The sequence below is a fragment of the Chelmon rostratus genome, chromosome 2, assembly GCF_017976325.1.
Source record: "Chelmon rostratus isolate fCheRos1 chromosome 2, fCheRos1.pri, whole genome shotgun sequence".
NCBI classification, from domain to species: Eukaryota; Metazoa; Chordata; class Actinopteri; order Chaetodontiformes; family Chaetodontidae; genus Chelmon; species Chelmon rostratus.
This window is the reverse complement of record NC_055659.1, coordinates 2110205-2126847: the sequence shown is the minus strand read 5'-3', so window position 1 is coordinate 2126847 and position 16643 is coordinate 2110205. Positions and strand designations below refer to the sequence as shown.

Below are 16643 nucleotides of genomic sequence, written 5' to 3'. Positions count from 1 at the left end.
AGTGGATCTTGAGTCAGCATTGACCTTTCACACCAGAATAGAGGAGACCACCACAGTTGTTGGTTTTGATGTCATTACTCAAAAACTATATTAGGTATACTGTATTAGGATGCAGTTTCTGTGAGATAACTAGTGTCTGTGTTCTACTTGATAACAGTCATCATAATGTTTTTAGAGGCATCGTTAGAGTCACAATATTGTTATTGTTGTTATGTGCCTGTGGTGACTGCAGCAGCATATGGCAGTAATCCTATCAACACATGTAATGCCTTCATATAAATACCAAGGACCACAATAAACTGATTAAGAACATTGAAATCGTTCAAACAATTTTATATGCAATGAAATGTTCATTCCTGATTAATTAAAACAGTATAATTAATCACATAATTACACAAATCTAAAAACAATTTCTAATGAAGAAGCAACAGAGAGCTCTGGCAGCTTGAGGCGTCAGTTTGTCTGATGGCAGGCTCAGAGGGATCAGCACCAGCAGAGGTTCATGGCTCTGCCTCCTCCCTGATTGGTGCAATTTGAGATGCTAGAATTAACCCGTGTTAATCTCTGACAAGTCTGGTCGTGAGATATGGAGAAAACAGTAATAAAATCAAACAATCTGTTTGGAATGTGGACCGAGAGGTGGTGGAAAATTAGGACATCGCTGCAGAATCATCAGTTTCTCTGGTTTTACTATTTATAGGGATGTGTTTGAGTAAAATTAACTTTTGCTTTATTCTCTGAACTACTGACATTTCTGCCAAATTTCATTGAGCATTTGCGGAACATGACAAGTGGCTAAAGTAACTAAAATGATGCAGTGTTTTGAGATCCAAAATAAAGCAAAGAAAAGTTCAGGTTCATTTTCAAACAAAAAAAATGTGTTAGAGAGTTCAGAAATGAGTATTTGGTGGAATACCTCTGGTTTTCATGCTCTCCGTCTTTCACATTGTTGTTTGGAGACTTTCTGTCACTTCCGGTGCAAAAATTCTGGGCGGCCATGGCGGTCTTTATCTAGAGGTCCTCCGTTCACACATTGACTGATCATCCTGCAGCTGAAGCTTCGGAAAGCTGGACTCACAGCAGGTGACCTCACTGCAGTCCTCTTCGGTCCAGCTCTTATGGTGTTCGCAAACCTCATCCTGGACTTCTTTGCTCCTCAATGCTGAAGGACTTTTCCAGTTTGATTCAGACCGTCCTCAGCATCAACTCGGCGAGTCTTTCAGAGGGTGACTTGATGTCACCCTGCGGTTGTTGAGTAACGGTCAGATGAGAAGCCTGATGCTCACTGTATCCCTCTGCCAGCAAACACAGAATTTCACCCACATTTTCCTTATTTAAGACTTCTTTTCAGCTCTTTTGGGAATGTAAGATACTTTGAGGTACTAAAACTGTTTCTGGCACCCAGCTGATTCTGGGACAGTCAGGACCACAGCAATGTTTTTATACTTTTCCTCATTGTAACATTTTGTTCACGTGATCACGAGGGCCTCATTAACGTGGACCTGTGCTGGATTTCACCAGACAGAGATGGAATGGCTGCCATACATGTAGAGATCCTGATTTAAAAAAAAAATGTCTTTCCCCACAGCTTTAAGTTTCTACATCTGTTCATTTTTGTAGGTTTTAAAGCAGTTTATGCATGAGACAAAGATAAAACACAGATAAATTACCAAAATCTGGAAGAATTAATGAAAAGAAAAGAAAGAAAATAATGAAAATGAATTACAACAAGTGCAAACAGTCTGAGTCTAATAGATAAAAAGTCTGCTTTCACTGAAAAAACTGGTCAGTTTATTCCATCGGCACAATTTGAATGTTTTGGCCAGCACCCGTTTTCAGATGCTTGTTGAAAAAAAAAAAAAAAAAAAAAAGCTGCCCTACCAACAGAGCAGCTACACTCTTTTATTTACAAGGTTAAATGAACCACATTTAAAACGGTTAAGCAGTCATATCAAAGCCAGAAGACGAGAGCTGCCGGTCTGCTGCCAACAGGGTTCCTACACATCCCGTCTCAAAATGCTGTCCCTTCAGAAAGGCCTGCAGACCTGAAGACTTGACTCCGTGCTCAGAAACCACATCACTCCAGACCCCATGAGAACGAAAGGAGTCTTCTTTACTGACACTGATTCCAGCTTCACTGCAGCAGGTGGCAAGATAAAATATTTCTATACAAGGATCAATATCAAGCTGCAACGATTAGTCGATTAACTTGTTAGTCCATCGACTGAAACTTTATTAGCAACTGCTTTGAAGACCGATGAATCATTTTAAGTCATCCTTTAATTAAAAGATCCAAACATTTTCTAATTGAAGCTTCTAAAGTGTGAAAACTCCCCTTTATATTATAGTAAACTGGCTTTGGGAAACTGTGACGGGCATTTCTAAACTGTTTTCTGATGTTACAGAGGCCAACAGCTTATGAAAAGATTAATCAATAACAAGCTATCGATCACTTGCATCAATACTAGTTTGAGCACATTAAAAAAAAAACAACAAAAAAAACAGGACAGATCAAATTTATGGTGTGTTTTTCCACACGTGTAGGAACCCTGCGGCTCAGTTAGTGTCTTTTCAGTTTGTCTCCAAACAGCGTCATGAAGAGTCCGTATAGGAATCCCCCTGTGAGGATGAGCAGAGTGCTGGACATGGGGCCAAACGACAGGAGGGCTCCGAACATGTAGAGGAGCAGCAGCAGCAGTATCGTCCTGTAGCTGGCCAGCAGGCGCAGGCTCAGCCTCGGCTGGCGGTTCGCCTCCAACGACCGCCGGGACATCGGGCTCTGCTTCAGTTTCGTGCCGGAATCCGCCTCCGCCAAGTAGTGACGACCCAGGCGACCCAGGAAGTCTGGACGCGAGCAGAGTGCGTTCATGTGCCCTCCGAACTGTCAGGACAACAGCAGAAAGAAACGAACATGAGAAACGAACATTTTCAAGAAGCTTGAAAACAACCCAGAGTGAACCAGAACAGTCGAGCTGCATCCGTAACATCAAGTCAGTGAGCTGAGACTCACCCTCTCATTAACCAGAGAAGAGATCCTGTAGAAAAGCCTGACCAGCAGGGCGTTCTCATAGCTCCGAATGGGCTGGAGCTCCGGGTCTCCTTGATAGTGGATCTCAAACCTGCGCAGTCCATTTATGATCTGCACACACACACAGACACACACACAGACACACACACAGACACACATACAGACACACAGAGACACACACAGACACACAGACACACACACAGACACACACACACAGACAAACAGACACACACACACACAGACACACACACACACACAGACACACACAGACACACACACAGACACACACACAGACACACAGAGACACACACAGACACACACAGACACACAGACAGACACACAGACAGACACACACACACACAGACACACACACACACACACACAGACACACACACAGACAAACAGACACACACACACACAGACACACACAGACACACACACAGACACACACACAGACACACACACAGACACACACACAGACACACACACACACACACACACACAGACACACACACAGACAAACAGACACACACACACACACAGACACACACACAGACAAACAGACACACACACACACAGACACACACACAGACAAACAGACACACACACAGACACACACAGACACACACAGACACACAGACACACACAGACACACACAGACAAACAGACACACACACACACACAGACACACACAGACACACACACAGACAAACAGACACACACACACAGAGACACACACACAGACACACAGAGACACACAGACAGACACACACAGAGACACACAGACACAGACACACACAGAGACACACACAGAGACACACAGAGACACACAGAGACACACACACACAGAGTGAGGGTCTTAGTCTTTGCTGCGAAGCTCACAGTTTTAATGCCTGCCCTCCTTCTCTGGTGCAACCATTTGAAATACTCACCTGCCTCCTGCCCAGGTCTGTCAGAATAAGTCCGTCCTCCCCCTGGATGCAGTCTGGCAGCTGCTTGCAGTTGCCATCATCCTGAGAGGAACTCAGGTTGGATATAAGCTGAGTCAGCTGTCCTTGGTTCAGCTACAAAACAAAGAGGGAAAATTAAGCAGGTGGACATTCAGAAACATTCACGTTCCTGTAATTACTTTGATTGATTTCATAATCAAATACGTATAATACATAGAGGCTACCTGCACTGAATCCTTACTGGGATGATATAAAACATCAGTGAAACTAATCTGACCTTGAAGATCTGACACAGGTTCTCCAAAGCTCTGTCCAGGAATTCGTGAGTCTTTTTCAAACATTCCCCACTCTCCTCTGGCTCGGCCCCGGCGAAGGTGTTGTTGAGATCAGAAGAGCCAATCCCGAACCAGGACAGGAAGGAGTTATTAGCCGCCGCCTCACTGGAGTGATCGGATATCCTCTTGGCTGTGTGTCTGGCTTGTGCAATTATCTGGATTAACTTCATGACCTGTGAAATGGACGAAACATTTGGGCTCTGAGCCACCACAACAGGTCATTTCAGTAGACATCCCACAGTATTGTGATGAACCACTTCGCCCCCTGCTGACGGTTTGTGAGAATCACAGAACAAAGTGAAAACTGCTGTTTACATCTCAAAGAAAAACCCCACAGGATGAGTGAAACTTACGGCTCCTCTGAGCTCAGTGCCAAACATCTGTTTGTACTGGCAGTCCTGACCTTCCAAAGCATACACGTGACTCTTCACCCTGAACACCATATCTGTCATCACCCGTTGCCGTGACGACAGGTAGCTGCCTCCTTGGCTCGGCGTCAGGTAGCCGCGGGGCTGGCGGTGGTGGAGGACGTGTTCTGGCTCCAGAAACAGCTGCTCTCCTGGTGAGAGACGCCCGCTTTAGTTTCAGTTTGTTTGTATCTACATTCCCGTTTATTCGCAGAGAGAAAGTCAGACGTGATCACGTCCGGTCAAAGGTCGAAACTACTTATCCGTTTCATCACTGATCACATTTTCAATTAATTGTTGGCATGTAAAATGTGACTGACTGCTGTGTGGCAGCATCTCTGTGCTGTTTGGATTTCTGTTCTCACCTTTCTGGATCATCTCAGCGAGGTTTGGCTGAGCGAAGACTTTCGCCACCCTGAAGACCATCAGTGCATTTTTGGCATTAACCAGATCTGTCCTCACGGTCCTGTTCAAAAAAACCTGGAAGAGCTTCGTGTACATGAGCAGGTTCTCCTGAACAAACGACTCCCTGGAACAGAGCAAGCAAATGGACAACAGTCACTGAAAAACTCGTCTGCTCATTCATCATCTAGTCCTTCCACAGCAGCAGCACCATGATAATCACCATATTTACCAACACAGGTAACTACATCTCCACCTTCTCGCTGTAGACTAGATTACTTTACAGAGAGTATCTGAACTGAAGCCAGAAGACAAAGACATCACGCTCACCATTTGTCAGGTACTGTCCTGTTTTGGTCTGGCTGAGGATTGGTCTTCTCGCCTGTGTATCTCCACGGTTGGATGTAACTCAGCCATGTTTCCAACACCTGAACACACAGACGACGCGCAATCCTGACAACAAACTCCAGACTGAAACAAAGTGTGTTTCTGCAGCGTTACTCACTGAAACAATCACTCTGAAAGCACAACTGGGAACTTCTCTCTCCTGACCTCAGGCTGCTTGCAGTGAACGTATTGTAAATATAAAACCATTTTTATTTTGGGTGAGACGTACCGCTCTGAAAGAGGCGTCGAGAGGCCAGTGGCCGAAGCAGTGCTGGAGGAACAGGTACAGTTTCTGCTGAACGAAACGCTGCACCACCACCCTGTTGGAAAGAGGAACATCAAACATTTTGAGATCATTGAGGGTTTTATAGACACATTTCCATGCAAACAGAATTAAAGCCGCTGTTCATTCAGTGAATTACATTCCTGTACAGCTGTGATGCTGGAGAGACAGAAGGAAGATGACCTGGTTTTAGGCACTGCAGTTGCAACTACCCAAACTAAGTTTTTTAAAGAGTATTTATATTAGCAGGAAAAGTCAACATCGTAAAGAAAAACACAAAGTGAATGAGGAGGTTTGAAATCTGCTTTAGTTGACGTCATCAACAGATTATATTAACAGATTATAGCCTGACAGCGACTGGAATGATGGCGCTGACCTCTTGAACTCCTCCAGCGGGCTGGTGTGAGTGTGCGAGTGGGCTGACGGAGAGGAGGACAGCTGCTCCGGCTTCAGGCTGTTGGAGAAGGCGTGAAGGTGTTTCACCAGGAGACGAACCACCAGCACGTGCTCCTCCGTCGGGCTGAAGGGCTCCTGAAAAGGCGACCGGTCACAAAGTGCCACACAAACACACGACAGCCAATCCGCTCCCAGTTTCAAAAAGCAGCCAATCGTAACGCATCCCAGTCCGAAAGCAGCAAAATGATCCCGAAGGCTCAGAGCATTTTCTATTTGATAGAGTACAGAGGTCTCACCCCGATGAAGCATGTAGTTCTTCCAATATTACTGAGAGAGACTGAACCTGGATCAGTTAGTGAGCCCCAGGAGTCTAGTTTGCCATTCTAAATGGTTTTGTCTGCTCTGTGTACTCATGCTTCATCTGGTTGTTTCCTCTGAGAATTTATCCCAATAATAATAATAATAATAATAATAATTTAGTTTTATAATCATCCTAAGTAGAGGTTATGAATCAGTTTAAGGCTATGCCAGTAATTAGGGCTATGCAAAGTACACCTTACTCGATGTGGGCAAACAGTATATTTGATTTTTCAAATGTAGGATCACACTTACATTTTAATAAATGACACTCAGGAAAACAGAACAAAGGTGGGACCTCAGTGCTCCATTAACTGCTCACAGCAAAGCTGCTTTGTCAAAATGATGCAATGTTTCCTCTTATAGATAATGTCAGCAAACACAGACATTACCTCTGTGCAGTATGAGAATTAAAAGAATGAATTAATTAAAGAATTAAACAATAAATAAATGATTTCATGAATGGCATGTAAAGTAAAGATTGTTTAAATTGTAGTAGTATCTTTTGCTTTATGGAGAGCAACAGTGTCGATAGAAAGAAACATTTATCAACATGTGAAGCAACAAAGCGCACCAGGCTTAGTGTAAACAGCATGCCTTTAAACAGCAAACGACAACCACACGCAAACCAGTAAAAAACTGCAAGAGACTCAAATTCCAAAGCTTCATTCCAGGATTACGTTTTCTGTCAAGGATACTTCTCTGTAGAAATTCAGATTTTACAGTCAGACTAGAGGACAGGCCTAAGTAATCTCTGCTTTCTCAAATTATGAGTCAGGACCAAACATTGCTGCTTGTGGATCCATAACGTGAACATATTGACAACAGACCTCTTTCAACAGGCAGCCAAAAGTAATTAAACCTGGCTTAAGTTTAAATTGAGTTCTTTAAAAGGAGGAGAACTCATCAATGGCCAATGAGTAAAGGCCAGGAAATACTGACATCTCATAAGGCTTGATTGTGAACTATCATTCGGTTTGTAGGTGATAACACATTATGCATCACAATTCACCTCCACGTCCACCTTTCAGTCGCCAACATGTCTGTTGCTAAAAGCTAAAACCATTCACATAATGGCCACATGTGTGCAAAGGTAGGAGCCATGCAACTAATGAGCCGCAGCGAACATCCACCAGCATTAGGTTGGTGACTGGAGGGACAATGTCTCACCGTGTCTGTCAATATGAGAGAAGTAGCCTTGACTGTAACCTTAACTCACTGAGGTTTACCTCCAGGAGGCCCCAGAGGGGCGGGGGTGAATGAAAAGGTAAAAGTACTTGGTAGGTGTGGAGGGTCCCAGAGCCTGGTGGGGCGTGGGGTTGGCACGGCATGCTGGACATACTGAGGCGATACTGCAGCAGCGCCAGCTGTTCACCCGTAACCACCAGGAGGGAGAGGAAGGTGAGGAAGAGGAAAGACAAGGACGAAAGGTGGAGGAGGAACAACAGCGAAGACAGAGGAGGGGGGGAAAGTGACAATAAGGGAGGGCGAGGAAGAGGAGGAAGGAAAGAAAAGGTGTCAGGAGGAAGGTATACATGAGTACAGGAAAGTGGAACCAGACAGAAACAATTGGCCAAAAACATTCAGGAAGAAAGAAGCAGAAAGCAGGAGAGGAGACAAACAAAAACAAAATGTTGACTGTGGGAGCAGCTCGATTCGCTGGGAAACGATGCAGAGACCTTCACTCCGGACAAAGAGGATGACATGGGTGTAGGGATGGGAATCAAGATCAAACTGGGGTATTTATCAAAGGAAATAAATCCCAGCAGCCAAAAAAGAGTTAATTAATGGAGATGTTTGGTCCATTCACCAATTCATAATAATCATTTGAGTTGTTAACGTGCCATGCATCCCTCTGACACAACGAGAGGTCTGCAGCGACGACAGCAGAGCTATCGTGGATAGATGCTTTGCTTCCAGACTGATGCCAGCAGTCACACAGCAGAGACTGGGAAAGCACATCAGGACGTACACCAGCTTTAATCATTCCCATCCCCAATGTTTAACATCATTAACAGAGTGAACTCTGGTAAACTGCAAGATTTTGTTGTGCCAATAAAACTGTCACATATTTATAATCTGAGACATTTGAATGAATATTTGATGGCATCCTGCAGTTTGACAGTTCTGTTAAATCCAAACTGCAGATCTTTAGTTTGAGGCATGATGCTACGATCAACACGGCCAAAATCTTGCAGTTTAAGCCCACTCGTAGCAGGATGGACACAGAACACAACACAGTAACTCAACACAGTGGTTAATGTATTTCAGTGCAGGACAGGTGCACTTGACAAAAACTGCAATGTTTATGCTGCAGGTCACTGAACAACATGTTACACAAGGAGACGACTTCACTGTTTCCTACGCAGCATTATGGAGCAGTAATGGAGCTCAATGAGATCCGGTAACAGTAAAACCTCACAGAACGATACTGGTTTTATCTTGTTTTACTGTTTACTGTGTTGGCTAGCCTGTTTAACTTGGTGCTTGCATGTTGCTAAGCTAATGTGGCTACTCCCAGAGACTGGGATTGATGTTAGGACTCATTCAGTAATACTGACAGCCTCATTTGAGGCCAGCAGTAGGTTTGATGCCAGTAACCGCTTTCCACATTTTTGTGTGCTTACAGGTGAGCTGTGCTGGCTCAGCCCTGTGTGAGCTGACCAATCAGAATAGACTGTTTGTTTTTGGAGAAACAGGACGTTTCACACACAGATTATTGGTGCAGCGATGGACAGTATGACAAATATGTGCTTTTTGATCACTAAAGCATGTAAACCTGTTCTGGTAGGCACCTAAAATAAAAGCATAATATGGCCTGTTCAACAAGTACTCCATTACTTCAGATTTTAAAGTAATTACAGCCAGCAATACTGCTACATAAATACTGAGGAAACAGTGTTGTTTGATGGATAAGTAAGTGTGTACGGCATCACACTAATCATGCAATCTATAAAGCTGAGGGTCAAAGCATCTACAACTACAGGAGCTCATCCTACAAACTGTATGTCGCAGGTAAACGGGACAAACAACACCAGCATGAAGTCTCACCATGATTGCTTTTGAAAGGCAGGTAACCTAACTCATTAAATATTACATTAATACATGGTCATCACAACATATTCATAAATTGATTTTCTGTCTTTACTTGATGTACTGCCACTAGAACCGGGAGCAGGTATTTTTTAGCAAACCATCGGCTGCTTCAAAGAAGATCTGTAGTGCTGTAGATTTAGTAGTGAACCTTCAAGCCAAGGTGCAAAGTAGCATATTTCTCATGAATGTGGCTAATGTGACCAATTTTTCACTCGCCCCCTTAGTTGTAGTCCCCAGTTTTTTGGGGAAACGAGGACTCAAGCAGGGTAACGTATACTGGCACAAGCTGCGTGAGCTGCTTAACTTTCCCAGTGTACTGTATTATTATTATTATCAATCTGTAGTAAATCAAAGTAAATACGAAAAGTAGCCACCTGGAACTAACTGCTAACTGCAGACGATCTAAAACCCTGAACAAGTTGGGATAATGTGTATGCTGAGCCTGCTGGTTTGCTTGCATGAGTAAAAAAGAGCAAAAACCTGAGTGCAGCAACAGATTCTCTTGGAGGTCAACATGCTGTAACACCAGCAGACCTGACAGGAACAGAATTTGTCCAAGGCGTTCACACAGAACCGTGGAGTTGAACATTTCAAAACTAAATGACTGTTGGGCTACCTGGGATAAAAAATATCACTAAAACTGGCAATATAGAGCACCTCTGCCTGGAGATCCTTGACATGAAAATGTTTGAAGACCCCTGCATTGAACAGGCTCCAATATGTTGTGAACCCTCTAGAGAATCACCATGTTGTGGCTTTATGTTGGTGTTTCATGTGCAACCACACACAGAACGTACAAACAGGACAAACACTCGGTGACATGGACATGCAGCATGCAAAGGTTGTGAAAGGAGGCAAAAGCACTACTACTGGGAACACATGCCAGATTCCAAAATGCAGCAGCTTGACTCTGCAGCAGCTTTACTCTGCAGCTACTCGTGCTATCAATCCTTTTACTGGTTCAAATATAACCCAGACAATCAATCAAATGCTTCTAAAGTGGGGAACAGGGATGCCCGCTGTGCATTCACACTGTAAACAACTCAAAAAAACTTTTAACTTCAGTCATTTGATGCACATTTGTTGGTCAGTATAAAAGAATGACCTGCAGACAAAGTTTTCAACAGCTGGACCAATCAACAGGAAGGCATTTTAACACTGAAACACTGATCTTACATAGAAATGTGGCTGCTTGCAGTGTGAACACAGAGTTATGGGTGAAGTCGTCCTTCAACAGTTATGAACAATCATTATCTTTCAAAAAACTCAGCCCACACACAATTTTACAGATCACAGTAACAGAGGCACATTTCCCCACCCTGGGCTTGCTCCGAGATGGGACAGAGGTGGTGGAGGTGTGGGGGCGGGGTTGTGGTCAGCCAGTCAACAGCCAGCCGTGCGATGCTGCAGTGCAGGGGAGAGGAGGGGGAAATATTTCTCTTACCTTCACCTGAGGAGACTGCAGCTTCTGGTACATCTCCAGAGAGTAGTGATGGAGCCAGATCTCCACAAACATCTTTGGACACACACACACACACAGACACAAGATTCCACTAACTGCTTTCATATATCATCATAATTAACTGAAAAACCTTAATCTTCTGCATATGGGAAACACAGCAGCCCCACAGCTTGACCTGTGTCTTACTTGTAACAGTGTTTCAGACCTCCAGATCTCCTGGGCGGCCGGGTCTGCGTTGACTGAGGGTTGATGGAATATGTGATGTTTCAGGAGACTGGGGCTGTGAACGCCATAACCAGCGAAAGAAGAAGATCTGTTGAGTTTAAGGTAAGAAGAGAGTGAACAAAAATACAACATTTTGTTATTATTCTGTGTCAAACATTCAACTGTTCAAACCTCGACTGGGAGTTTCTTCATCAAAAGGTTTTATTTAAATGCAGGACATGAAAATAACAATCGAAGCTTCACGTCTTCTGTCTAAAATCTTCAGACAGATATGACCGACAGATTGATCAAACCTTTCTTGGTATAAATACCTCGGTGAAGGTGCAGTGACTGAGCCTCTGGAGTCAGAGAAGGGGGAAGGTGGTACACTTCCTTCACTGGGGAGGAAGTATTTGAGGTACGTGTCCACGAGAACAAAGTAGGCGCTGTCAGTGGAGCTTCCATGTTGGCCTTGAGGGTAATTCTGAAAGCATAAAGAGTCCCGATCAGATGTGCCTGTGAGAAATACGGCAGCTGGTTGTGCTCATTCCAAAGACAACATACCACTTATTTCCGTATAGAGCATAAAAGGTCAGTCAGCTTTGAATGGATTGAGGAATGACAACAAACTTACAAATAAAACAAATTAAAACTTTATGAATCCACAATTTTTTCTTCAACAGACAATGATGACTTGCCCTCATAATTTCCTAAATGCACTGAACTAGGAATATCACTGATAGCACTTTGGCAAACTTACCTTTGGTGTAATGAGACAGAAGGCAAAATTGAACATGAAGAATTCAAATGGATCTGCAGAACATTGAGGAATAACCGAACTGCTCAGTGATGGAAAGTCTGTGCTGTAAGAAACCTCCTGTTGCTGGACAGAAAGCACTTTGGTAGAATGTCTACTGTGCACCAAAGTCCCACAACAAACAAGTGTAGACAGCTGATTAAAAATTATCTGTAATTATTCATTATCTGATTTTTTAATCGCTAGAAAAAATTTCAGCAACGATTTTCAGAATCAATCAATCGTCTCACATACTCAGATTCCAGCTTCTTCAACTGGAGGATTTGCTGCTGTCATCTACGACAATATACTGAAAACCTTTGAGGGCTGATTAGTGTCAACACAGATTTGGAAAGAATGATGTAAGAGCTCAGTGTCTGTTCAGCACACAGTAAAGTGAGATGAACAGATACAGGACGCTGTTCAGTAAACAACAGTTAGCATTATTAGTTCTCCACGTCTTCTTGTCCCCTAATGAATGCTCCACTCATCACGGCAGACAGACAGATCAGTGTCTGTGTTGGAAGGATACTGAGAGCAAGGTTCAGAGTCAGCAGACCAGACAGGGGGAAGTGCAGCTTGTTGTGGAACAGGGGGCAGTCTGGGAGAACTCCCTCCTGGAAGCAGGCCTTCACTGGACCCTTCAAGACAAACCAAGTATGAGAATTCAGGCTGGTGTTCAACACTGAAATCTGCCAGAACAGACACCAGTTATGATTCTGCAACTGCAAATGCTTCCAGTACTAAATGAACAGCTCATTTAGTTGTTCTCATACCTGACACACATTCATCTAATGAGTCAAGACTCACTAAAAAGAACTATTTCAAAATATGTCACAATTGATGCAGATCCCAAAAACATCAACAGCAGATGCAAGTATTCAGTTCTCCAACCTTAACAACAGATCAGACCTAACAATACACTGACTTCTGTTAAATTTTAGAAGTTTTATTAAAACAGAATCTATAATTGCTGTAGACTTCTAGCTTTAATATATTAAATCTACAGTTACTTTGCATTTTATCAACACAACTGCAAACTGTAAGTACAAAGGTCAAAACTATGCAGCTCTGCAATGATTTCAGTTTTTACGCTTAATTCATTTAGTAGCGGCGGTGCCGTTATTGATCACCACTTGCTCTGTTGTTTTCTGTAAAACACTCTGCAGATCAATCTTAGCAGCTCAGTCTGGGTTTGAGAACAAAATAAACAAACATGCACAGATGAAGTGGTGAACTTCTGCCATGAAGTCAAAATTGGCCAAAAATGCAATTCAGTGTTTACAAGGAAGTCTGTTTTTTCCAATTCTCATCAAATGTGCACTGCTGATCGGATGAGAGTGCTTGCTCTAAAATAACTGTCGAAGAGATTAAACAGGACTCTCTCTCACACACACACACACACACACCAATGTGTAATGGAAACAATGGAGGAAAAAGGCATTCACTGAGTGCAGACAATAAAGCAGATGTTCCTACCGGGAGATAATTGACAGGAATTTCATATTTGTACTCTTCTGCTTGAAGTTTATAGACGAGCTTCATCATCGGCCCGCTGAAAAGGAAACCAGATAAGAAAAAGAACAATGTTTGATTCGATTCCTCAAACAAACAATGAGCAACACTGCAGCTGGCTGATGTGAACGCATGTTGCTGTCAGCATAAAGAACAGAAACTGGGACTACCTGGGGTTTAGAAACTCCATAGCAATGTTGTACTCATTGCTCCGTGAGTGCAGGAGTCGCAGGTTCCAGCCAGCGATGACGCCGTCCAGACTGCCGAACACGCTCTCCACCAGCCAGGGGAAAATCAAGTGCAGCTCCTAAAGGGAGACACACACATACACACTGTAATCATAACCTGTTAACACATTCACCACGACATTTTGACTGCTGTAGCACATAGCTAAACCATTTAACAGCAGTGAAAACCTTTACTGTGGTTGTACTACAGACAAACAAACGCAGAGCTGTACTGAAATGATATTTATATTTAGCAAGTGTTGGAGGAAGAAGAGTGCAAATATCATGTAAATTATGGAATAAATTAATCAAAGCAGCATTGTGTCTCTCCGCTGTTTTTAATGTATGAAAATGACCGAAGCTTCAGACTGATTCAGATCCACCAAGTTTAGACTCGGTAAAAAAAAAAACTGTGACATAAAACACACTTTTCTTATTCTCTATAACAAAACCAAACAAGTCACATCAGCAAAGCCATGCATCTGCTCACTCTGGTTAATGGAGTCAGCTGTGAAGTTTCACTGTTTCACTGCAACATTGTCGGTACTGAAGCTACAGACGACAATACAGCCCACTCAAAGACTGTAAATACTGCTGCCTCACACTCATCCTTTGTGTCACTCACTGAAGCCCAAACAGCTGCTCTCAAACAGACTCTGTCCACAGTGACACCTCACATACCAAGAGGAACAATAACAACATTTTTGGCACACTAATGTCTGTAACACATAAGAGCATTCATCACTGACTATACTAACCAACATTGTGGACACAGGAAAGTCCAAACAGACAATGCAACTCCAATATCACCATTTTTCTAATACAGTATAACAACCTTTGGTCTGATTCTGTGCATCTCTTTCTTTGTACGGCTCAAATTACAGCAGTTTTCTTTTTAAGAGAAAGTGAAGACACTCAAAGTGAAGCTTAGAAGTCCCAGTAATAGCAGCTGCCCCCTCATACTACAAGCATGAACCATAAAAGGTTAGGTCAGCCCTGCTCTGCTGGAGTAGGGTCAAGTAGTCCAAGCAAGTAACAGACAGCTGACTGAGTCTGAAATGTTGTGTCATGTACAAATCCCATAGCATTCTTTTCCAAATACTTCCAGCCAACAAGCTTGCTCAAACACTATGTGGAGACTAACAAGAAGGCCACTTCACTGTAGAGTTTACAGCTGCTGTACAGGACAAAGGAAATGCACTGCAATGGGACTGCAAGTGTTGTTTCAACATCAGCAGCCATTTTTATATAATGGCATCCAGTGCAACAATCATGCATTTTAATAACATGAAAAATTAATTGCACAATGACACAAACTTTTTAATATAAAGAGTTGTAGTCTTTTTTCAGGTAGGAGTTAATGCTGTGACAATTATCACAATCATCTTATCGCCTCACAGATTGATGTCATTCACAACAAATGAATCAGGGTTCAGAGACCAGGCAGTAGTGGGACAGTTACCTTTGCAGGATATTCATCGATGATCTTCACCAGATCTTGGCATCGCTGGAGGAGAGTTTTGGTGGTCGAGTCAGCTTTAAGGTTGGCCTGGAGCAACATCACAACAAATTAATGAGCACATGGTGAATCACAGACTAAAGAGACAAGTTCTCTCATTCCGCACTGCTGAGGGTGAGGACAAAGACCACCGTTCAATACTCAGTAAGCTAAAGGTATTAGCTGTGTAACAGTATAAGAGCCGCAAAGAGTTAGATGAAGAATTTAACTCAACCACCAGCGGCCATTAGTCGCGTTGATTCTCGTTAGAAAGTGTCAACATTCATGAAAATAGACTCACCAGGAGGAAACTGGGCTGTTGCAATGTTGGAGCAGCCATGTAGGATCCTTACGTTTATATCTTCCTATGTGAAGTCCACCTGGATCCTACCTGGGGGCGGTAAACACGCACAAAACTTTTCATTTCCTCAGTTGGAGTTAACGGGCGATATAACTTAGCCTAGCATTACTTTGTAAACCCCTTTAGCAGAAAAAAAAACTCGATCATTGAACCAAATGACTGCTATGGAAACAGGATGATAACTGCATGTACCCCTTAATCCGACAACAATGTCTCCCATTGACTGGAAAACTCTGTAGACAGACACGGAGTCAATGAACCATGCAAGTCAGCATGAGCGGGCTAGCTAACGGTAGCTCACGAACTTACGGTAGCTAGCAAAGAGAAACTGACAGCAACAGACGTGAAGTCGAAAAGCGCCATTTACAATCATGAACTACAAACTGTAGGCAAATCTTTACACTTCCAACTGAACACATCTTTACCTTCGCCGCTGACTGTAATCAAAAATTTGAACTACTTTCCCCCTAACCGCGTTTCCATCAGTGAGATTCAAACACTACCGAGCCGAGTTGACGTCTTCTTCTTTGGTGTCCCGATTGTAGTCATTGTGTTGCACGTTACCGCCACCTATTGGAGATACTTACTTCCGTCAATGTGCACTTACACTACATTCGTTCCATCGGCTCCTGTTGTCACTAATAATAATAATAATAATAATAATAATAATAATAATAATAATAATAATAATAATAATAATAATAATAATTACACATTAGGCTAATAAATAAACATCCAGCAAGCATCTTCTGCTCTGTCCATCACCACCACACCACCACAATTAATAGGCTTAATTATGTCTGATAATCTCCCTACAGTTGCTCAGTGAATGTGTCCTGTCTCTCTGCCACACGTTTGCTGCTATTGCTGCCATTTCTTTGCTGTCTGACTAAGTTAAATTATAATCAAGACAGGATTACCAAGGGGGCACAGAGGGCA

The 16643-nt window shown here is 43.0% G+C and overlaps 1 protein-coding gene across 6 annotated transcripts; it reads right to left on the bottom strand.

Moving 5' to 3' along the window:
• Window positions 1-1899: 1899 nt before the first annotated feature.
• smpd4 (sphingomyelin phosphodiesterase 4) lies at window positions 1900-16232 on the bottom strand. Of its 6 annotated transcripts, none has more exons than XM_041957701.1 (20): window positions 16130-16232; window positions 15645-15734; window positions 15308-15394; window positions 13789-13925; window positions 13583-13658; window positions 12636-12744; window positions 12068-12120; window positions 11640-11791; window positions 11290-11416; window positions 11086-11157; window positions 7775-7912; window positions 6169-6323; window positions 5739-5829; window positions 5453-5550; window positions 5086-5249; window positions 4667-4872; window positions 4256-4513; window positions 3961-4092; window positions 3011-3139; window positions 1900-2881 (listed from the first exon to the last, which is right to left on the bottom strand). In XM_041957701.1, the coding sequence occupies exons 2-20, from the start codon at window positions 15681-15683 to the stop codon at window positions 2561-2563; spliced, it is 2544 nt and encodes an 847-aa protein (XP_041813635.1). In that variant the 5' UTR covers window positions 15684-15734; window positions 16130-16232; the 3' UTR covers window positions 1900-2560. The 6 variants fall into 6 exon arrangements, with proteins under 6 accessions (XP_041813635.1, XP_041813642.1, XP_041813650.1 ...); XM_041957708.1 differs by having other exon boundaries at window positions 4256-4486; XM_041957716.1 differs by having other exon boundaries at window positions 7823-7912.
• Window positions 16233-16643: the final 411 nt, after the last annotated feature.

Coding starts and splice junctions, on each gene's coding strand:
- smpd4 (XM_041957701.1), bottom strand. CDS start 15,683: ATGGCTGCTCCAACATTGCAACAGCCCAGTTTCCTCCTG. Junction 4,873..5,085: donor CGCTGAGATGATCCAGAAAG/GTGAGAACAGAA, acceptor GTCTCTCACCAG/GAGAGCAGCTGTTTCTGGAG. Junction 4,514..4,666: donor GCACTGAGCTCAGAGGAGCC/GTAAGTTTCACT, acceptor GTGGTGGCTCAG/AGCCCAAATGTTTCGTCCAT.